Source organism: Coregonus clupeaformis, unplaced genomic scaffold, assembly GCF_020615455.1.
Source record: "Coregonus clupeaformis isolate EN_2021a unplaced genomic scaffold, ASM2061545v1 scaf0003, whole genome shotgun sequence".
In the NCBI taxonomy this organism is placed as follows: Eukaryota; Metazoa; Chordata; class Actinopteri; order Salmoniformes; family Salmonidae; genus Coregonus; species Coregonus clupeaformis.
The window spans coordinates 1787934-1810039 of NW_025533458.1; the positions used below are offsets into that span (position 1 = coordinate 1787934).

The window sequence follows — 22106 nt, forward strand, 5'->3', positions numbered from 1 at the left end:
CCACCTCCAAATGGATCCCGCTTCAAAGTACAGGCCTCGGTGTAACGCTCATTCCTTCGACAATAAACGCAAATCCGACCATCACCCCTGGTGAGACAAAACCACGACTCGTCAGTGAAGAGCACTTTTTGCCAGTCCTGTCTGGTCCAGTGACAGTGGGTTTGTTCCCATAGGCGACGTTGTTGCCGGTGATGTCTGATGAGGACCTGCCTTACAACAAGCCTACAAGCCCTCAGTCCAGCCTCTCTCAGCCTATTGCGGACAGTCTGAGCACTGATGGAGGGATTGTGCTTTCCTGGTGTAACTTGGGCAGTTGTTGTTGCCATCCTGTACTTGTCCCGCAGGTGTGATGTTCGGATGTACCGATCCTGTGCAGGTGTTGTTACACGTGGTCTGCCACTGCGAGGACAATCAGCTGTCCGTCCTGTCTCCCTGTAGCGCTGTCTTAGGCGTCTCACAGTACGGACATTGCAATTTATTGCCCTGGCCACATCTGCAGTCCTCATTCTCCTTGCAGCATGCCTAAGGCACGTTCACGCAGATGAGCAGGGACCCTGTGCATCTTTCTTTTGGTGTTTTTCAGAGTCAGTAGAAAGGCCTCTTTAGTGGGCCTTAATTTCCTACCGTCTGTAAGCTGTTAGTGTCTTAACGACCGTTCCACAGGTGCATGTTCAGTAATTGTTTATGGTTCATTGAACAAGCATGGGAAACAGTGTTAAAACCCTTTACAATGAAGATCTGTGAAGTTATTTGGATTTTTACGGATTATCTTTGAAAGACAGGGTCCTGAAAAAGGGATGTTTCTTTCTTCAATCTTTTGTCTTGCCCATTCACCCTCTGAATGGCACACATACACAATTCATGTCTCAATTGTCTCAAGGCTTAAAAATCCTTTTTTTACCTGTCTTCTCCTGCTTCATCTACACTAATTAAAGGGGATTTAACAGGTGACATCAATAAGTGATCATAGCTTTCACCTGGATTCACCTGGTCAGTCTATGTCATGGAAAGAGCAGGTGTTTCTAATGTTTTGTACACTCAGTGTATAATATAAATAATCTGCAATGGACAAGCTTAAGAGGGAACGCTTTGATCGGTGGGTGCTTTCCGAGTAGATGCCAATCATGTCACATCTGTTTAACAACATAATGGTACACAGTTGGTACACATGCTTGTGCATTCTGCTACTATGCATCAGCTGATTTTAAAATCACTTCCCAACTGATCAACCTTCACCACAGGTTATGCAAGATATTCATGTCAATGAGACTTTGTGTTGTGTTGTCAGCAGCGGTAAACTGTTCCTAAAGGTTTGCTATAGGATTTTCTCAAATATTGAAATGTGCTTACAAAGTCCTAGAAAGAGCATACAATCTCCTAACTTTTTCTCTCCTATGCAATTCGAGGCTTTGACGTCCTCTTGCTTTCCTTTAACGTTCTTCCCTGTCCTGTCCTGTCCATTCAATGCCAGTGTCCAGAATTTAATACATAGTGGTTTCAATTTTAAAGCCATGACAATGTGCAGCACATCTACAGTATGTATTGTATAGTTTTGTTAACAGGGTTGATGGTGTTTCATGGATAACATTTTATAAAGCAGGGAAACAGTCTACTGCCACCCAGTGAGCTGCAAACAGAACAATACTGATACAGTACGTATGAATAGCACCCTTAGTTGGTTAAAACACTGCAGGGGGCCCAACTGATGACCAATGTAGAGCTTTTGCAGAGGCAAGCACGAAGCAGAACTGGGGACAGACAGTTTGAGTTTGAAGTATTGATGGTGTTATGGTGTTACCCCCAGGGATAAATTGAGTTGCATATCTGACTCGTCTAGTAATCGACAACGACAGCTGGTTTTCTCCATTTCATGAACCCAGACCTAGAGCAATGTGCACTCTTTGTCAAATGCAAAGTGACAGAATATTATTGTATTCTAGAAACAGGGAAAACATAAACCACGTTTCAATCCATAGTTTGTTTTTATGTGAGTAAAGTCGTACCGTATAAAAGAAAATCACGACAGCTGTGATGGAAACAAGAAGTTTCGGTACAATTTTATAAATGCTGACAGATAATTTGTTCTTCGACATGGTGGGATCTTTTTGTGTCTGTAAAATTAATGATACGAGAAACGGCAGCGGAAACGCCTTTATGCACAAATATTGATATAATAATCATCATATCGAAGTAAACTTGGAGTCACAAGATTGTATGGTGTGTGATCCTCCCACTATGACTCGGGAAGCCACGCAGTTTATTAGGCTACAGATTAAAGTTATGATGAACTTCACACGGTAGTGAGCTTGATGTTCTTTTCCAATAAATATTGAGGGTCTTATTCTGGTGACATGATGGTCGATGCTTGACTAGAAAAACTACTATGTCATCACGCACTGATTTTTATCCACAATATGTCCGTTTGGTGGAAACACCAAGTGGTGGGAAAATGCGCATATTTTCTTTATGTGGATTTTTTTATATTCACATGAAAATCTGTTGCCAATTGGATGGAAACCTAGCTATAATATTGGTGTAAAATGAACACTGGACTTCCTCACTTTACACAAACGGGCATAATATACTTACTTAAATTGTTAGAAAATCTCAAATACATCTCAGACTGACATTCAGATTCAGTACAAAGTTAATCTTAAAAATCTACAAAAAGATTCCATAAGCCCTGATACGGCCTACATAAATGATTCACATAATTTAAAAGAAAATTACATACTATAAAGGTTGGCAAAAACATTTATGCCACAATCTGCATATCACCAGATTAAATGACCGTATACAGTAGCTTCAGAAAGTATTCACACCCCTTGACTTTATCCACATTTTGTTATGTTACAGCACGAATTTAAAACGTTACAATTTTGATTTTGTGTCACTGATCTACACACAATACCCCATAATCTCAAAGTGGAATAACAGTATGTTTTTAGAAATGTGTATAAAACATGTAAAGCTGAAATGTCTTCAGTCAATAAGTATTCAATCCCTTTGTTATGGCAAGCGTAAATAACTTCTGGAGTAAAAATGTGCTTAGCAAGTCAGATAATAAGTTGCATGGAAAATGCAATGAATATCAAGCATAGATTCAACGACAAAGACCAGGAAGGTTTTCCAATGCTTCGCAAAGAAGGGCACCTATTGGTAAATGTGATATTTCTGTTTTTTATGTTTAATACATTTGTACAATTTCTAAAAACCTGTTTTTGCTTTTTCATTATGGGGTATAGTGTGTAGATTGATGAAGGACAAAAACAATGTAATCAATTTTAGAATAAGGCTGTAACGTAACAAAAAATTTGAAAAAAGTCAAGGGGTCTGAATACTTTCCGAATGCACTGTATATGCAGGTCTTATAAACTAAATGTTTTATGAATGTTTCATTAAAACTACATCTGGTATTCGAAAACAACAAAAACAGCAGCCCTGCCACTTGTTTTGTTATACAATTAAGGGATGGGACAAAGGGAATATTACACCCTCTCAAATTCATAGACAGCTCTAGATGCAAGGACTGCCAGTCCATGACATCAACTGGCAGTAGTTAGTTTTTAACATATTTAGAAAACGTTTGTTTACGTTCTTGTCTTTAAAAAATAGAGTAAAACAACCTTATATTTTGGGGTTTTATAGAGAACAACAGTTGTGCTATGCTCATGAGGCATTTACAAATGATATTCTTCAAGAATCAATTGGTAAATATCAAGAATTGAAATGACCATTGAACAGTTATCCAGACCCCAGGCTGTGACCAAGAGCGCTACATTAACGCCTTCAAACCTTGACGCCTACAACAGGGTGAGGTTAATTCCAATTGAATGCTGTCAATTCAGGAAGTAAGCTGATGAATTGAAAAATAACATATATTTTCAATGACTACTCAATAAACTGAAAAGGAGAATTGAGGTGAGGGAAACATTGCTACTTATAGTCAGTTGGTTGATGGATCCAGTCAGAATGCCTTATTTTGTGGGATAGCCCAATGTACATTTTGCAAAACCCATTGCATTCAACTACCCATTCCCAACACATCGCTTTCATTGAAAACCACAACTAATGATGCATCATTTTCAATGGTTTGGAAAGACCCATAGAATAGTTTTGTACTCCCCTCAAATGATTGTCAAAACATACAGTGGGGAAAAAAAGTATTTAGTCAGCCACCAATTGTGCAAGTTCTCCCACTTAAAAAGATGAGAGAGGCCTGTAATTTTCATCATAGGTACACGTCAACTATGACAGACAAATTGAGGAAAAAAAATACAGAACATCACATTGTAGGATTTTTTATGAATTTATTTGCAAATTATGGTGGAAAATAAGTATTTGGTCACTTACAAACAAGCAAGATTTCTGGCTCTCACAGACCTGTAACTTCTTCTTTAAGAGGCTCCTCTGTCCTCCACTCGTTACCTGTATTAATGGCACCTGTTTGAACTTGTTATCAGTATAAAAGACACCTGTCCACAACCTCAAACAGTCACACTCCAAACTACACTATGGCCAAGACCAAAGAGCTGTCAAAGGACACCAGAAACAAAATTGTAGACCTGCACCAGGCTGGGAAGACTGAATCTGCAATAGGTAAGCAGCTTGGTTTGAAGAAATCAACTGTGGGAGCAATTATTAGGAAATGGAAGACATACAAGACCACTGATAATCTCCCTCGATCTGGGGCTCCACGCAAGATCTCACCCCGTGGGGTCAAAATGATCACAAGAACGGTGAGCAAAAATCCCAGAACCACACGGGGGGGACCTAGTGAATGACCTGCAGAGAGCTGGGACCAAAGTAACAAAGCCTACCATCAGTAACACACTACGCCGTCAGGGACTCAAATCCTGCAGTGCCAGACGTGTCCCCCTGCTTAAGCCAGTACATGTCCAGGCCCTTCTGAAGTTTGCTAGAGTGCATTTGGATGATCCAGAAGAGGATTGGGAGAATGTCATATGGTCAGATGAAACCAAAATATAACATTTTGGTAAAAACTCAACTCGTCGTGTTTGGAGGACAAAGAATGCTGAGTTGCATCCAAAGAACACCATACCTACTGTGAAGCATGGGGGTGGAAACATCATGCTTTGGGGCTGTTTTTCTGCAAAGGGACCAGGACGACTGATCCGTGTAAAGGAAAGAATGAATGGGGCCATGTATCGTGAGATTTTGAGTGAAAACCTCCTTCCATCAGCAAGGGCATTGAAGATGAAACGTGGCTGGGTCTTTCAGCATGACAATGATCCCAAACGCACCACCCGGGCAATGAAGGAATGGCTTCGTAAGAAGCATTTCAAGGTCCTGGAGTGGCCTAGCCAGTCTCCAGATCTCAACCCCATAGAACATCTTTGGAGGGAGTTGAAAGTCTGTGTTGCCCAGCGACAGCCCCAAAACATCACTGCTCTAGAGGAGATCTGCATGGAGGAATGGGCCAAAATACCAGCAACAGTGTGTGAAAACCTTGTGAAGACTTACAGAAAACGTTTGACCTGTGTCATTGCCAACATAGGGTATATAACCTGACCAAATACTTATTTTCCACCATAATTTGCAAATAAATTCATTAAATATCCTACAATGTGATTTTCTGGATTATTTTTTCTCATTTTGTCTGTCATAGTTGACGTGTACCTATGATGAAAATTACAGGCCTCTCTCATCTTTTTAAGTGGGAGAACTTGCACAATTGGTGGCTGACTAAATACTTTTTTTCCCCACTGTATATATATACTTTACAGGGACTATGGTCAGACAAAGATAGACTGACCGCTCATCTCAAATGTATTCAGAGAAATTGCATTGAGGTCATCATGACTTACACAAGATCTAACACACATCTAGTATATCACCTTTTCTAATTAAATATTGAAATAACACAGGGTTTAAATACTCTAAGTCCCATACCACTTCAAGCTTTGCATTCAATAAAAACATATTTTTAGAAAATGATGTTCTAATAATATCCATTTGTACATCAATAGCTCAGTCACCCAAGAGGCTTGGACTATAAAATAAAATAAGAGGCTACATGATAGGTCATATCCACTGTAACATCCAAATACAACTACAGTTTATCATATCACTAATACCTACAGCTATATAACGAAGCAAAAAATATGGACTATCAGGTGTAAAAACATAAACATAAAGATAGATTCTCACATTATCACCAAATAACAGTTCAGGATCGAATCCCCAAGCTGACAATTTAAAAATCTGTCGTTCTGCCCCTGAGCAAGGCAGTTAACCCACTGTTCCCCGGGTGCTGATGACGTGAATGTTGATTAAGCAGCCCCCCGCACCTCTCTGATTCAGAGGGGTTGGGTTAAATGCGGAAGACACATTTCAGTTGAATGCATTCAGTTGTACAACTGACTAGTTATCCCTCTTTCCCTTTTCCTTTCATAAACGTTGGTCTGTAGCCGAGAGGGCAGTGGTGGGGGCATTACTCAGCAGGCCATGATAGGAAAGACTTAAATGCTCGATGATAGAGATGTGGAGATGAGAGCAGAGACAAGCAGGGTTGATCGACTCATTTGTCTCCCTCTTCGGATTTGTTTTTCTGTTATTTTCTCCAGTCGTCTTATTCGGGTGCTCAGCATGCATTGCAGCTCAAGGTCAATTGAATCTCCTCTTTGCTCTGGCACTCCCTGTTGTATTTAATTCACTCATTAGAAGCAGCCAGAGTCCAAAATACAAATTCAAGACCTCTTTACATTTTGAAAGCTTTGTTATTAGAATCTCACTTGGGAATGAACATATCAAGCACATAGCCTTCCTTGAAAGCTATGCAAATCCTTCAGTCTCTTGGATGTTCAATTCCCGGTATTATGTGACCTCCGATGAAATATCCTTTATGTACTTAAAGTAAATCCTGATTTAGTTTTACAGTACAGCTTTCTGGGATCATATCACCAAAATTCATTTCCATCTCGTGTCACAAAGTAACCTAAATCCATCCGGATAATCTCAACAACGGTATCAAATTGCTCTGGAATATATTCCCTTTGCCCTCCAGTGTCATTGAGGATAGCATTCTATAGTCTGTGAAGTAATGCTTTGAATCAATGGATTTTTCGTATACATACATGTATCACAAGGAAGATACCAGTCATTCTTTGTGAATAAACAAAAAATATTTTACAGCATAATTTAACCTGAGGGAGTATTTCAAGCTTCTTAGAAAGCTGTCTGAGAGACAGATGGAATAAGACCATTGTACCACAGTAGCAATTCTGTGTACAGTTACCGCTCCTCCTTGCAATGAGGTGTGTAATCATTATGAGGAAGGTATTAATACTGTAGGTTTAAGGTTTTTCACAGTAAAGGTATCCTAATAAGTGCTAACAATCATAATCTGAGGACTGAGATCTTTTGGATATCTGAAGAAGAAAAAAATTACAACCATTTCAAAACAAACCTTACTTTGAAATATGGTTTATAGGGATTCTTTATATTTTCAGGGATTTGTTTGTCAAACTGGGACACAATTTGTCCAGCTTAACCTACAATGACACTGACATTTGTATTAATCCCAAATGAGGAAGACTGTATGGCAGCTTGGGTGACGCAGGCTAGTGTCATCTCAACAGAAAAACACTTTTGAAGTCTGAAAACATCTGACAAACATTTTGTAGTGTAATGCCCCTAGAGGAATGAAAAACTGCTTTATTTTGTTGTAGAAAAAGCTAAATATGTAATTATTTGACAAGAAGGTTGGTGCAGACTGTAGTAATTAAATGAAAAATCAGAAAAAGAAAGACAAAGAAAATGGAGACTGTTTTGGGTAATTTAAGTGAAAATAAATAAAAAATGTCCATGTCCGTGTTTTCCTCAGACTTTGTACAAAAAAAAAACAGTCTCCATTTTCCATTTCTCTATTTAATTTAATTACTTGGCGTTTTTCCTATTTTGTTGCATTACAACCTGTAATTTAAATTGATTTTTATTTGATTTAATGTAATAGACATACACAAAATAGTCCAAATTGGTGAAGTGAAATGAAAAAAATAAAAATTTTCCAAAAATTCTAAAAAATATATAACGGAAAAGTGGTGCGTGCATATGTATTCACCCCCTTTGCTATGAAGCCCCTAAATAAGATCTGGTGCAACAAATTACCTTCAGAAGTCACATAATTAGTTAAATAAAGTCCACCTTAGTGCAATCACATGATCTGTCACATGATCTCAGTATATATACACCTGTTCTGAAAAGCCCCAGAGTCTGCAACACCACTAAGCAAGGGGCACCACCAAGCAAGCGGCACCATGAAGACCAAGGAGCTCTCCAAACAGGTCAGGGACAAAGTTGTGGAGAAGTACAGATCAGGGCTGGATTATAAAAAAATATAAAAAACTTTGAACATCCCACGGAGCACCATTAAATCCATTATTAAAAAATGGAAGAAATATGGCACCACAACAAACCTGCCAAGAGAGGGCTGCCCACCAAAACTCACGGACCAGGCAAGGAGGGCATTATTCAGAGAGGCAACATAGAGACCAAAGATAACATTTGAGAATTCCAATTGAGAATCTGTGGTCCTCTGTAGCTCAGCTGGTAGAGCACGGTGCTTGTAATGCCAAGGTAGTGGGTTCGATCCCCGGGACCACCCATACACAAAAAAATGTATGCACGCATGACTGTAAGTCACTTTGGATAAAAACGTCTGCTAAAATTATTATTATATAACCCTGAAGGAGCTGCAAAGCTCCACAGCGGAGATTGGAGTATCTGTCCATAGGACCACTTTAAGCCGTACATTCCACAGAGCTGGGCTTTATGGAAGAGTGGCCAAAAAAAAGCCATTGCTTAAAGAAAAAAATAAGCAAACACGTTTGGCGTTCGCCAAAAGCCATGTGGGAGACTCCCCAAACATATTGAAGAAGGTACTCTGTTTAGATGAGACTAAAATTGAGCTTTTTGGCCATCAATGAAAATGCTATGTCTGGCGCAAACCCAACACCTCTCATCACCCCGAGAACACCATCCCCACAGTGAAGCATGGTGGTGGCAGCATCATGCTGTGGGGATGTTTTTCATCGACAGGGACTGGGAAACTGGTCAGAATGATGGATGGTGCTAAATACAGGGAAATTCTTGAGGGAAACCTGTTTCAGTCTTCCAGAGATTTGAGACTGGGACGGAGGTTCACCTTCCAGCAGGACAATGACCCTAAGCATACTGCTAAAGCAACACTTGAGTGGTTTAAGGGGAAACATTTAAATATCTTGGAATGGCCTAGTCAAAGCCCAGACCTCAATCCAATTGAGAATCTGTGGTCTGACTTAAAGATTGCTGTACACCAGCGGAAACTATCTAACTTGAATGAGCTGGAGCAGTTTTGCCTTGAAGAATGGGCAGAAATCCCAGTGGCTAGATGTGCCAAGCTTATAGAGACATACCCCAAGAGACTTGCAGCTGTAATTGCTGCAAAAGGTGGGTCTACAAAGGATTGACTTTGGGGTGGGTGGGGGGGTGAATAGTTATGCACGCTCAAGTTTTCTTTTTTTTGGTCTTATTTCTTGTTTGTTTCACAATAAAAAATATTTTGCATCTTCAAAGTGGTAGGCATGTTGTGTAAATCAAATAATACAAACCCCCCAAAAATTAATTTTAATTCCAGGTTGTAAGGCAACAAAATAGAAAAAATGCCAAGGGGTGTGAATACTTTGGCAAACCACTGTACATTTCTAGGATGTATTTTAAGTTATAATATATTCATTAAATGAATATTCATTAAATATTGGCCTTGTTCAGACCATCTTTAAAAGACAACCTATAGTGCAGTAGATGGTTTGGTGTGTTGGAGTCTTGATGTCTTTTGAAACCCTTTATTTTGAGTTTTGAGAATTTGTCCAGCAAATAACCTGTAGAGGGAGATCAAGGAGCTCTGACTGCATTTTCATCATTGGTTGTACTTATACAATTTATCATAACTCTAAAACTAGTTGAAATCCCACTCTAAAAATTGTATATGCAATGGATACAATACAGCATGTAAAGCCATATAATTGAGCACAATTTAAAGAGGAATTATGAAATATAACTTTTTCATTTCAGACCACAGGGTAACATGCTGACCAAAGTTAATGGCGTGGGCAAGCCCAAAATTGAATAAATATCGAAACCAAATAGAATTGTAGTCAGTCAATTCAGGAAGTAACCTGACATTCCAATTCAATAATTGAACAAATGACCATTTTCAATTATTTCCCAATAAACTGAAAAGAAAAAGCTATTTCTTTAAAATGTTTTCAATTTTAAATGTTAGATTCAAATCACTTCCTGATGGCAAAAGGTGCATAAAGATGGAGGAATTCAGATATGACATCATTGTTTTAGCACTACCTACAGAGTCTATTAAATACGGAGACTGTTACGGTCCGGCACTGTTGGTCCTGTTCCTGCTGGTTTTCCTTTCCCTTTTTCCCTGTGTGTGTTGTTTGTGTCTGTCTCCCCCTGCTGTGCAGTCCAGAGGATCTAGGTCAGGGGGCGTGGCCATTCTCTCACAAGATCAATTACACCCAGCTGCAGCCTATTGTCAACAATCAACCAGCAGTTATCTACCCGGGCTGGACACCTCTCCAGCGCCAGTTCGTTCCTACACTACCTGTGATCTCGTCTGTTCCTGCTGCCTGCCTGCCTGCCATTCCCACGCCGCAACCTGCTCTGTTGTCTGTTATCCTCGTCATCCAGCCCTCAGGACTACTGGCTCTCCACCCTACTCAGCTCCTACCCCGGCCTGAAGCTACTCCACCCTGTACTGCTTCTCTCTACCATAACACGCTGAATAAACTACATCATAATTCACCCTCTTTGTCCGCGTGTCCGTCTCTGCACCTGAGTCCCCCACCCAAGCCTAATAGAACGAACTGGCCAAACATGGACTCAGCAGAGATGCCACATGAAACAACGGGTGATGGCATACAACGCGCCCTCCATTCACAGGGAATGCTATTGGGACAACACGACCAACTCATCCGGACTCTATTGGATAACAACCAGCAGTTGTTGGATCAAGTATCTCATCTCTCCTCTCAGGTAGCTAACCTGGTAACACTCACTACCCTTCCTCCCTCTGTTTCTCCTCCGCCTGTTCCTCCTACAGTGGCTCCAGGTTCGGCTTCGCTCCTGCCCTTCGGGAACCCCCTACAACCTCACCCGAACCTTTCACCGGGGACCTGAACAAATGCCGTGGTTTCCTGCTTCAGTGCCGCTTGGTGTTCCAACAGAAGCCCCTGTCTTTCTCCACGGAATCCTCAAAGGTACATTACGCACTGGGGTTAATGAGGGGCAAAGCTTTGATTTGGGCAGAAGCGGCTTGTTCTACTCAGCAGATTGCCAGCCTGTCGTTTGACGATTTTTCCTCTCAATTGAAAGTTGTGTTTGATCACCCGGACCATGCCGGGACCGCCACAAAGAGACTATTGAAGCTACGACAGGGCACGGGTAGCGTGGCTGAATACGCCATTGACTTTTGGACCTTGGCAGCCGATTCCAAGTGGAATGACGAAGCTCTTCAGGGAGCGTTTGTTAACGGTCTAAGTGACCCGATTAAGAATGAACTAGCTGTTCGTGATGAGCCTGCTAACCTTCATGTTCTCGTTTCCCTTGCTACACGAATAGACAACAGGCTACGGGAGAGGAGACAGGAGAGGGGCGGTCGGGTCCACACCACAGGCGGGGGCCCCCTCGCTTTCGGCAGCCCGAGCTACACCACCACTCGGACACCGCCCACACACCTCAGCGGATCCCTCCACGGAACTAGACGAGCCCATGCAGCTGGGCCGTGCTCGTCTGTCCCCTGCCGAAAAGGAACGGCGCATGCGGGCTGGTGAGTGCATGTACTGTGGGGACCGCACTCATTTCCTGGTTAACTGTCCGGTTCGCCCAAAAGACCAAGCTCGCAGGTAAAAGTGGGCGTACTTGCGAGTGCTACACCTGATTCAATGCCCACAGCACCCCGTCTAGTTATCCCAGCTACAGTCCAGTTCAGGAATCTATCTCTCCCACTAGCTGCTCTAATCGACTCTGGTGCTGAGGATAGTTTCCTTGACGTCAACCTGGTCACTCAGGCTGAGATCCCTGTTAAGCCCCTGCCTAAGCCTATAACAGTAACCGCTATTGACGGCCATCAGTTTGCCAACATCACCCACCAAACTGTCCCCGTTTCTCTCATGCTGTCCGGCAATCACAAAGAAACCATCCAGTTTAAAGTAGTCTCCTCCTCGGCCTCCCCCTTATCCTCGGTTTCCCTTGGCTTAGCCTTCACAACCCCCATATTGACTGGCAAAACCACAAGATACACAGTTGGAGCACTCACTGCCATTCTGTTTGCCTTGGGTCGGCTATTCCGCCCTCGGTCGGCTCCCCTGCTTCCCCTGTCAAAACCCCAGACCTCTCTTCAGTCCCTGAGGAGTACCTGGACCTGGCCGAGGTATTCAGTAAGTCCAAGGCACTTTCATTACCACCTCATAGGCCATACGATTGCGCTATTGAGTTACTGCCTGGAGCCCCTTTGCCGTCCAGTCGGCTTTTCAATCTGTCCCGTCCTGAGAGAGAAGCTATGGAAACCTACATAGGCGACTCCCTAACCTCTGGCATCATTCGTCCCTCATCTTCCGCTGTTGGAGCTGGGTTCTTTTTTGTTGAGAAGAAGGACAAAACATTACGCCCCTGCATAGACTACAGAGGACTAAATAACATCACAGTCAGAAATACATACCCCCTGCCTCTCATCAACTCAGCATTTGAACCCCTTCATGGTGCCACTGTGTTTACTAAACTCGACCTACGTAACGCTTACCACCTCGTTAGGATCAGGCGGGGAGATGAATGGAAAACTGGGTTCAATACCCCTCTCGGACACTTTGAATACCTAGTCATGCCATTCGGTCTCACTAACGCCCCAGCAGTGTTTCAGGCCATGGTTAACGATGTGTTGAGGGATTTTCTACACCGTTTTGTGTTTGTCTATTTGGATGACATTCTAATATTCTCTAAGTCACAGGATGAACACGTCTCCCACGTCCGTCTGGTTCTCCAACGCCTCATGGAAAACAAACTGTATGTGAAAGCAGAAAAATGTGAGTTCCACCGGCAGTCCGTCCCCTTTTTGGGCTTTATTATCGAGCGGGGACAAGTGTCACCAGACCCTGACAAGATCAGAGCGGTTGTGGAGTGGCCCACACCCACGTCTCGGAAGCAGCTACAACGCTTCCTGGGCTTCGCCAACTTCTACCGCCGCTTCATCAGGGGTTTCAGCCGAGTGGTTGCCCCCCTGACCAAGCTCACCTCCCCTAAGGTGCCATTCCTGTGGACGCCTGAGGCCGAGTCAGCCGTGAGTACATTGAAGGAACTGTTCACCACCTCACCTGTTCTTATTCATCCAGACACTAGTTTGCAGTTTATTGTGGAAGTGGACGCCTCTGATTCGGGGGTAGGGGCTGTCCTGTCACAACGTTCCCCCACGGATCAGAAGCTCCATCCTGTGGCCTTCTTCTCCAGGAGATTGACCCCTGCTGAGAAGAACTACGACGTGGGTAACCGGGAGTTGCTTGCTGTCAAGTTGGCGTTGGAGGAGTGGAGGCACTGGCTAGACGGAGCAGAGCAACCCTTCATAGTCTGGACAGACCACAAGAACCTGGCTTACATCCAGTCGTCCAAGAGGCTGAACTCCCGTCAGGCCAGATGGGCTCTGTTCTTCAGCAGGTTCAAGTTTATTTTAACATATCGTCCTGGCACACGTAATGTCAAGCCTGATGCTCTCTCTCGCCAGTTTACAGACAATGAAGACTCCAGCAATCCTGAATCTGTTCTGCCCGCTTCCTGTTTGGTGGCGGCGGTTCACTGGGAAATCGAGTCCCTCGTCCGATCGGCACAAGAGTTGGAACCTGGACCGGCCGATGGCCCCCCGACCTTCTCTATGTTCCCGCAGCCGTGCGGCCGCAAGTGCTCAACTGGATCCACACCTCACGCTTCTCCTGCCACCCTGGTATGAACCGTACACTGTCGCTACTGAAGAGGCACTTTTGGTGGCCATCCGCCGAGGCTGACGTCCGGGAGTACGTGGCGGCCTGTTCCATCTGTGCCCAAAATAAGGCTTCCCACAGGGCTCCTTCGGGCCTGCTGCGGCCTCTCCCAATCCCGAGTCGTCCTTGGTCTCACGTGGGCTTGGACTTCGTCACTGGACTTCCTATGTCTGAGGGTAATGACACCATACTCACCATCGTGGACAGATTCTCTAAATCTGCCCATTTTGTTGCATTACCAAAATTACCATCTGCCAGTGAGACAGCCGACCTCTTTGTCCTACATGTATTCCGTCCCCATGGAATACCTGTGGACATAGTGTCCGATAGAGGCCCACAGTTCATTTCTCGGGTATGGAAGGAGTTTTGTTCGGCTCTGGGTGCCACTGTCAGTCTCTCATCAGGTTTCCATCCCCAGTCCAATGGCCAGACTGAGAGGACCAATCAGGACCTGGAGGCTGCTCTACGCTGTGTGACATCCCAGAACCCGTCCACCTGGGCCAAACATCTCCCGTGGGTCGAATATGCCCACAATTCCCTCACCTCATCTGCCACCGGCCTCTCACCATTTGAGGCGGCTTTGGGGTACCAACCGCCATTGTTCCCGTCTCAGGAAAGGGGAGTTAGCCGTCCCGTCAGTTCAGGATAACCTTCGTCGCTGCCGCAAGGTGTGGGTGGACACCCGTGAGGCTCTTCTACGGACAGCAGAGCGTAACAAGAGGGTGGCGGACAGGCACAGGGTAGTCGCTCCCCAGTTCCAGCCTGGTCAGCGAGTCTGGCTCTCCTCCAGCAACATCCCCCTGCGCACTGACTCCCGTAAACTGTCGCCCCGGTATTTGGGTCCTTTCGAGATCGACTCCATCATCAACCCTTCGGCTGTTCGGTTGAAGCTTCCCCAGGCCATGAGAGTCCATCCTACATTTCACGTGTCCCAGCTGAAGCTGGTCTCCTCCAGCCCTTTGTGTCCGCCTGTGGATCCCCCTCCGCCACCGCGTATTGTGACGACCATCCAGCCTACACGGTGCGGAGACTGCTGGACGTCCGGAGGCGTGGTAGAGGGTTTCAGTACCTGGTGGACTGGGAGGGATACGGTCCCGAGGAGAGGTCCTGGATTCCCCAACGATTTATACTGGATCCGCAGCTGGTGGCTGACTTCCATAGGGACCACCCTGACAAGCCGGGTGGGTCGCCGGGTGGCGCCCGTTGAGGGGGGGGTACTGTTACGGTCCGGCACTGTTGGTCCTGTTCCTGCTGGTTTTCCTTTCCCTTTTTCCCTGTGTGTGTTGTTTGTGTCTGTCTCCCCCTGCTGTGCAGTCCAGAGGATCTAGGTCAGGGGGCGTGGCCATTCTCTCACAAGATCAATTACACCCAGCTGCAGCCTATTGTCAACAATCAACCAGCAGTTATCTACCCGGGCTGGACACCTCTCCAGCGCCAGTTCGTTCCTACACTACCTGTGATCTCGTCTGTTCCTGCTGCCTGCCTGCCTGCCATTCCCACGCCGCAACCTGCTCTGTTGTCTGTTATCCTCGTCATCCAGCCCTCAGGACTACTGGCTCTCCACCCTACTCAGCTCCTACCCCGGCCTGAAGCTACTCCACCCTGTACTGCTTCTCTCTACCATAACACGCTGAATAAACTACATCATAATTCACCCTCTTTGTCCGCGTGTCCGTCTCTGCACCTGAGTCCCCCACCCAAGCCTAATAGAGACATGGTTCAATGTGCCAATAAATCAGCACAATCTACTTTATTTTATTTAATTTTTTGCCGTCTTTGAGCTACAGTTGGGATCAAGTTTACTGTGCTAATGCAAGTACAAAAAAAGAGTAATGGAGAACAATGTATAATACGGTGAACATAGCAAATTAGGCATTTGTGGTAAGTGTCCACCATATACAGTACCAGTGAAAAGTTTGGACACACCTACTCATTCAAGGGTTTTTCTTTCTTTTTACTATTTTCTACATTGTAGAATAATAGTGAAGACATCAAAATTATGAAATAACACATATGGAATCATGTAGTAACCAAAAAGGTGTTAAACAATCAAAATATATTTTATATTTCAGATTCTTCAAAGTAGCCACCCTTTGCCTTGATGACAGCTTTGCACACTCTTGGCATTCTCTCAACCAGCTTCATGAGGTAGTCACCTGGAATGCATTTCAATTAACAGGTGTGCGTTCTTAAAAGTTAATTTGTGTAATTTATTTTCTTCTTAATGCGTTTGAGCCAATCAGTTGTCTTGTGACAAGGTAGGGGAGGCATAAAGAAGATAGCCCTATATGGTAAAAGGCCAAGTCCATATTATGGCAAGAACAGCTCAAATAAGCAAAGAGAAACGACAGTCCATCATTACTTTAAGACATGTCAGGTCAGTCAATCTGGAAAATTTCAAGAATTCTCTAAGTTTCTTCAAGTGCAGTCGAAAAAACCATCAAGCGCTATGATGAAACTGGCTCTCATGAGGACCGCCACAGGAAAGGAAGACCCAGAGTTACCTCTGCTGCAGAGGATAAGTTCATTAGAGTTAACTGCCCAAATAAATGCTTCACAGAGTTCAAGTAACAGACACATCTCAACATCAACTGTTCAGAGGAGACTGCGTGATTCAGGCCTTCATGGTTGAATTGCTGCAAAGACACCACTACTAAAGGACACCAATAAGAAGAAGAGACTTGCTTGGGCCAAGAAAAACAAGCATTGGACATTAGACCTGTGAAAATCTGTCCTTTGGTCTGATGAGTTCAAATTTGAGATTTTTGGTTCCAACCGCCGTGTCTTTGTGAGACGCAGAGTAGGTGAACGGATGATCTCCGCATGTGTGGTTCCCACCATGAAGCATGGAGGAGGAGGTGTTATGGTGTGGGGGTGCTTTGCTGGTGACACTGTCAGTGATTTATTTAGAATTCAAGGCACACTTCACCAGCATGGCTACCACAGCATTCTGCAGCGATACGCCATCCCATCTGGTTTGCATTTAGTGGGACTATCATTTGTTTTTAAACAGGACAATGACCCAAAACACACCTCCAGGCTGTGTAAGAGCTATTTGACCAAGAAGGAGAGTGATGGAGTGCTCATCAGATGACCTGGCCTCCACAATCACCCGACCTTGAGATGGTTTGGGATGAGTTGGACCGCAGAGTGAAGGAAAAGAAGCCAACAAGTGCTCAGCATATGTGAGAACTCCTTCAAGACTGTTGGAAAAGCATTCCTCATGAAGCTGGTTGAGAGAATTCCAAGAGTGTGCAAAGCTGTCATCAAGGCAAACGGCTGCTACTTTGAAGAATCAAAAATATATTTTGATTTGTTTAACACTTTTTTGGTTACTACATGATTCCATTTGTGTTATTTCATAGTTTTGATGTCTTCACTATTATTCTACAATGTAGAAAATAGTTTTTAAAAATAAAGAAAAAACCTTGAATGAGTAGGTGTGTCCAAACTTTTGACTGGTACTTTATATATTTTGGGTATAATGTGTATATTTATGTTGTGTATATATAGGGCACATTTGTAAAAGAGACCTAGGTCTCAATTTGTCTTCCCTGTTAAAATAAAGGTTAAATAAAACAATTAAATACAAAAATTGACTGACTTCGATTAGAATTTATATATATACTGTATGTTACCAGGCAACGGATAGACTTGACTTTTTATGGGATACAACCCCCACCCCCCACCCCAGTCACCAACCCACTACACACATGCACATGCTCACACACATAGCATACTATATATTAACATCACAGCCAACTTGTTTTTGTTACGTTTGTGTGTTGTACAATACTACATCCCTTGTGATCTGAGATTCTAACCGCTAGATTCAAATGGTCACATTCATTTGAAAGATAGGGAGGCAGAGAAAATGTTGATGAAGCTCTGAGAGGAAAGAGAGATAAAGAAAAATATATGAAGGGAAATAGACTCACCTTGGGCTGAACCTCCACTTCCACCACTTGATTCTTGTTCATGCAGCCTTTCACAAAGCCCTCGACATTGCTGTTGAACTTCATGAAGATCACATAGGTGGCATAGGCTGAGAGCAGAGCAATACTTTCCCAGTAGGAGATGTAGTTATCCAGGAAGAAACATATGAGCATGATCAGGTCCATGATGTAGAAGGAGACGTCACGGAAGAGGGGCCACCAGGTCAGATTGAGGATCTCCCTGGAGAAGATGGCGCACATTCCAATGACGAAGAGAATGTTGAAGACAGCTGAGCCCACAATGGTTCCGATGCCCACATTGCTGTGGGAGATGAATACGCCGATGACCGAAGTGAAGAGCTCGGGTGCTGACCCACCTGCCGCCATGAAGGTGGCCCCCGCCACGTCATCAGAGATGGCCAGCTTCTCTGTGATGACTGTCAGAGCGGGCACAAAGAACTCATCACACACAATGGCTAAAGAGATGAACATGTACAGCATCCCAAACATGTGGAGCACCACAGCACCCTGGCGCCTCTCTTCCAGGGTGAACAGGTCCGTGGGGTAGTCCCCCTGGCTCTCGTTGCCGTCTGCCGAAGACCTCATGGCCACGGGCATGTCGGCTGAGACATTGGGGTCCCTCTGGTGCTGAGTGGAAAGTAGAGTCCTGTGGGGAGCCGGACCAGACTGAAGGAGGGCCTCCTGGGGCAGGAGCAGCTCCGAGTGGGTCCCTGAGCTCCATGTCAAGGCGCTGAAGGAAAAGGAGATAGCGCTTATGGCTACCAGGCTGAACACAAAACCCAGGATTCGTATGGGCCTCAGCTTTCTAAGCAGGTTCTGGTGACGGTGCCTCTTACACGTTGCACCCAGAAAGGGCCTTTGCACCACCATATCCAAGCAGGGTTGGTCCAAACCCATCACTGTGCTGTGCTGTGTGTGTTTCTATACTCTCAATGCTTGGGTAGAAAGAGGGTGGGCTGGTTTTCACCAGACACAACGCATGGTGCTGCCGTGGGCTTCAAACAACATGGGAGTATTCCTGAAGCTTTCCAGGGTCTGGCTTGCCAAACGATGTCTTCATATTAGCCTCTAAAAACAAGATTTCAATAGAAATTGAAGAGAAACAGAAAAGGAGGAAGCTTCAACATGTAGAACTTACACACAGCAACAAACTATTAGCTGTCATATGCCTACTCAATTCTGTAGTGGATTTAACACTGCAATGTTGCCTAGTCCTGACCATGGTTATCCAATTTCCTTTTTTTTTTTTATATTTACTTTCAATGTTTTTATGTTTCATTGTGGCATTAAGGCCTATGCTATGATACAAGTATACTGGCAATACATGGGTTCAGAGGCAGGAAAATTGAGGGAATAGCTATATCCTACTTGCTTGTCACATGCATTGTAAATTACACCCAGATATTTAAGTGATAAGGCCCGAGAAGCTGGTGTTTGGAGGATATATTGGCACGGGTGTTGTTAAACCGAGGGCATTATCACTTTTATACAATGAGTTACCAACATATTCGAATAATGGTTGACATTTTTCATAAAAAATGTTATTTTGATGAATTTATTCATACTATTTAATCCTTCCACAAGATATAGTCCCGACACAAATCTAGGATTGCTACCCAAGCCGTCGTTCATTCTATCGGTTCAGTTGCCAGTCGTTCAGTCTTTTTGTTCTGTATCTATTGCCATACTGGCTGGCAACATTCTTATACCTTGCTTGCTAGCTAGCTAACTACGGCTAAATTACAGTCACGTCAAACAGCATAGCCAGAATAACAACAGTAGCTGCATTTGCATTTGTTTAAGCTGTTTTCTGGTGACATTTATTTGGATGCATCCATAACAATGAGCTAATGACACGCGATTTCGCCTGGCATAGAAAATGTGCTCTCTTGTCAGGACACTGTTGTTCAGAGGAGCTAGCCAACAACACATACAACACAATCACTTCAAACTGAAGCTGGAAAGACTGCAAACTAGCTGCACTTTGTTTCATTTGACCTTTTTCAATTGATATTTCTTTGTATATATCCATAAAAATGATACCAGCTGATTCATGATTTCGACTGGTTGAGAAAAGCTGCCTGCCTGTCTGTCTCGTCCCGACTCCCGACACATTCATTACTATGGGACAGCTGGAGATTGAATTTGAATATTAAAACTATGTTGCAAATGTCAGAGAGACAGACAGCAAGGTTTATACAAATCTCCGCTGTTGAAAACTAAATGTTAGGCTAAAAGATATGTGAGATAATGTCTAGATGCTTTTATAGTGGAGATCAAGTTTATAAATTGCCTGGCTGGGCTGATGAGACAGTGGATTGTGCAGTCAGATGGAACAGAGTAAATAGGTATTTTAAGTTTATAGATTTAGCCGGTGGTAACTTGTGGAATAGACACCGGCTGGAATGCGGTTTTAACCAACCAGCATTCAGGATTAGACCCACCAGTTGTATAAAGGATAATAATAACATGAAAAACAGGTAGCCTATTTCCTCCTCAAAATATAGATGATACTGCATATTAATAGGAACAGGAATCTATGTACTGTAGTTACCATACTATGTATGCTAGTTGTTTACAAGTGGAATGTGGAAATAATTCACCAATTTGGCCTACTCCGATAGATAGGATTCATTAGAAAATATTTATTATAAAAATGAACCCTACTAATGGCATGTTATCCAGGTAGAATTGATGCAAATAACCCAATTCCACAAAATTATAGGCCTACTCGGTATGTGATGCACCAAATGCCCCAGACCTAAAAACGAACTTCAATGACACCTTTATAACAGTTTCAGTTACTATATGATTGGATCCCTGCGTTTGAAGCAGATCAGCCGTAGCCAAAGCAAATTATCTGTAGCGTTTGTTCTGCATAGTCTAGGCTATCTATTCTCCGCAGAATGTTGCATTTTTGTTGCTCCGAATTGTTTTGTGTCGCAAACGTGGTTAACTGACATATATTCTACTTGAGTCACGGATATGTAAATGTTTTTACAATAGGAATTTAAGTTGTCAGTCAGTAGGCTATTGGCGTTTAAATGAAAAAAATTGGCTACTGGCCTTCTCTTGCGTAGCCTATAGCCTACACCGTGCAATGAAATATCCGCATGGTATGTCTTAATTTATATGACGGGCAGACAAACGGCTGTTGCAACGTGCGCCTCTGTCCTGCAGTAAAATCGCCCTGCTGCTTAACCTTAAAACAATAACACTCCAAAACCGCGTGATTATTACCCACTGGGCAAAAACTGGTTGAATCAACGTTGTTTCCACGTCATCTAAACCCGCAAAATCAATGAGATGACGTTAAATCAACGTGGAAATGTAAGGGAATTTGTATTTATCCCCCCGACTTTTAACCTAAATCGAAAGACATGGTGATTTGGTGTTGTTGTTGATTTAACCTTGAATTCACATTAGTTGACAACTCAACCAAATGTAAATAAAAACTAGACATTGAACTGACGTCTGTGCCCAGTGGGTCGGCTATTCAGTTATCATCATCTGCGCAAAAGGACCATAAACGCGTAAAGTTGACAAACGTGTCAGTCATGATTGATGTCTTACCTTATATAGAGGTAATAGAACTGCAACCGTAGCGCACCAGGTCGAAATTCGGTTTCGTCTCTCGTGTTCCCTTGCTCTCATTGAGCAAATGTGATGTTAATACCCTATCCGACGATTGAGGAGGAGCTCCGACAAACTGCTTGCAAGCTGCGCTCACCACAGCATCATCCCTCCCATCTCACTGAGAAATCATTCTAGTCGAAAATACCTTGCTAATCTAAAAGAAAAGACTGGAACCTAAGGTAGGGTCGGTCTAACCACGTGAATAGGGAGGTTCTAGTTTACAACAGTGGAAGCCGTCATATAACACAGATAGACTAGACCTGGATGGAGTTGCCGTGGTTACAGCAATGGCACCATTTCAACTACACAGATAGGGCTGAAATAGATGGATATACATGTGCATGTTTGAAATAACATTCAATGATGTTACTTAATGGCCTACACATAATTCTTCATATATTGATAGATATTTGAAGGTCACAGAAGGGGAGTCACCCAAATGGAGCTAAACCAGGGCCTTATTCACAAA

General features: G+C 43.5%; 1 protein-coding gene across 4 annotated transcripts in view; it reads right to left on the minus strand.

Moving 5' to 3' along the window:
* The window catches only part of LOC121554512 (sodium/potassium/calcium exchanger 2), a 184679-nt gene extending 162873 nt beyond the window's left edge, over positions 1-21806 (minus strand). For 3 of the 4 annotated variants that reach the window (XM_041868126.2, XM_041868127.2, XM_041868125.2), the window contains exons 1-2: positions 21575-21804; positions 17984-19069 (exon numbers count right to left, since the gene is read on the minus strand). In XM_041868126.2, coding sequence (XP_041724060.1) covers positions 17984-18898 — 915 coding nt within the window. In that variant the 5' untranslated portion in view covers positions 18899-19069; positions 21575-21804. Of the gene's footprint in view, positions 1-17983; positions 19070-21574 lie in introns of all 4 variants that reach the window. The other variant, XM_041868128.2, reaches the window with a different exon arrangement.
* Between the last annotated feature and the right edge of the window lie 300 nt (positions 21807-22106).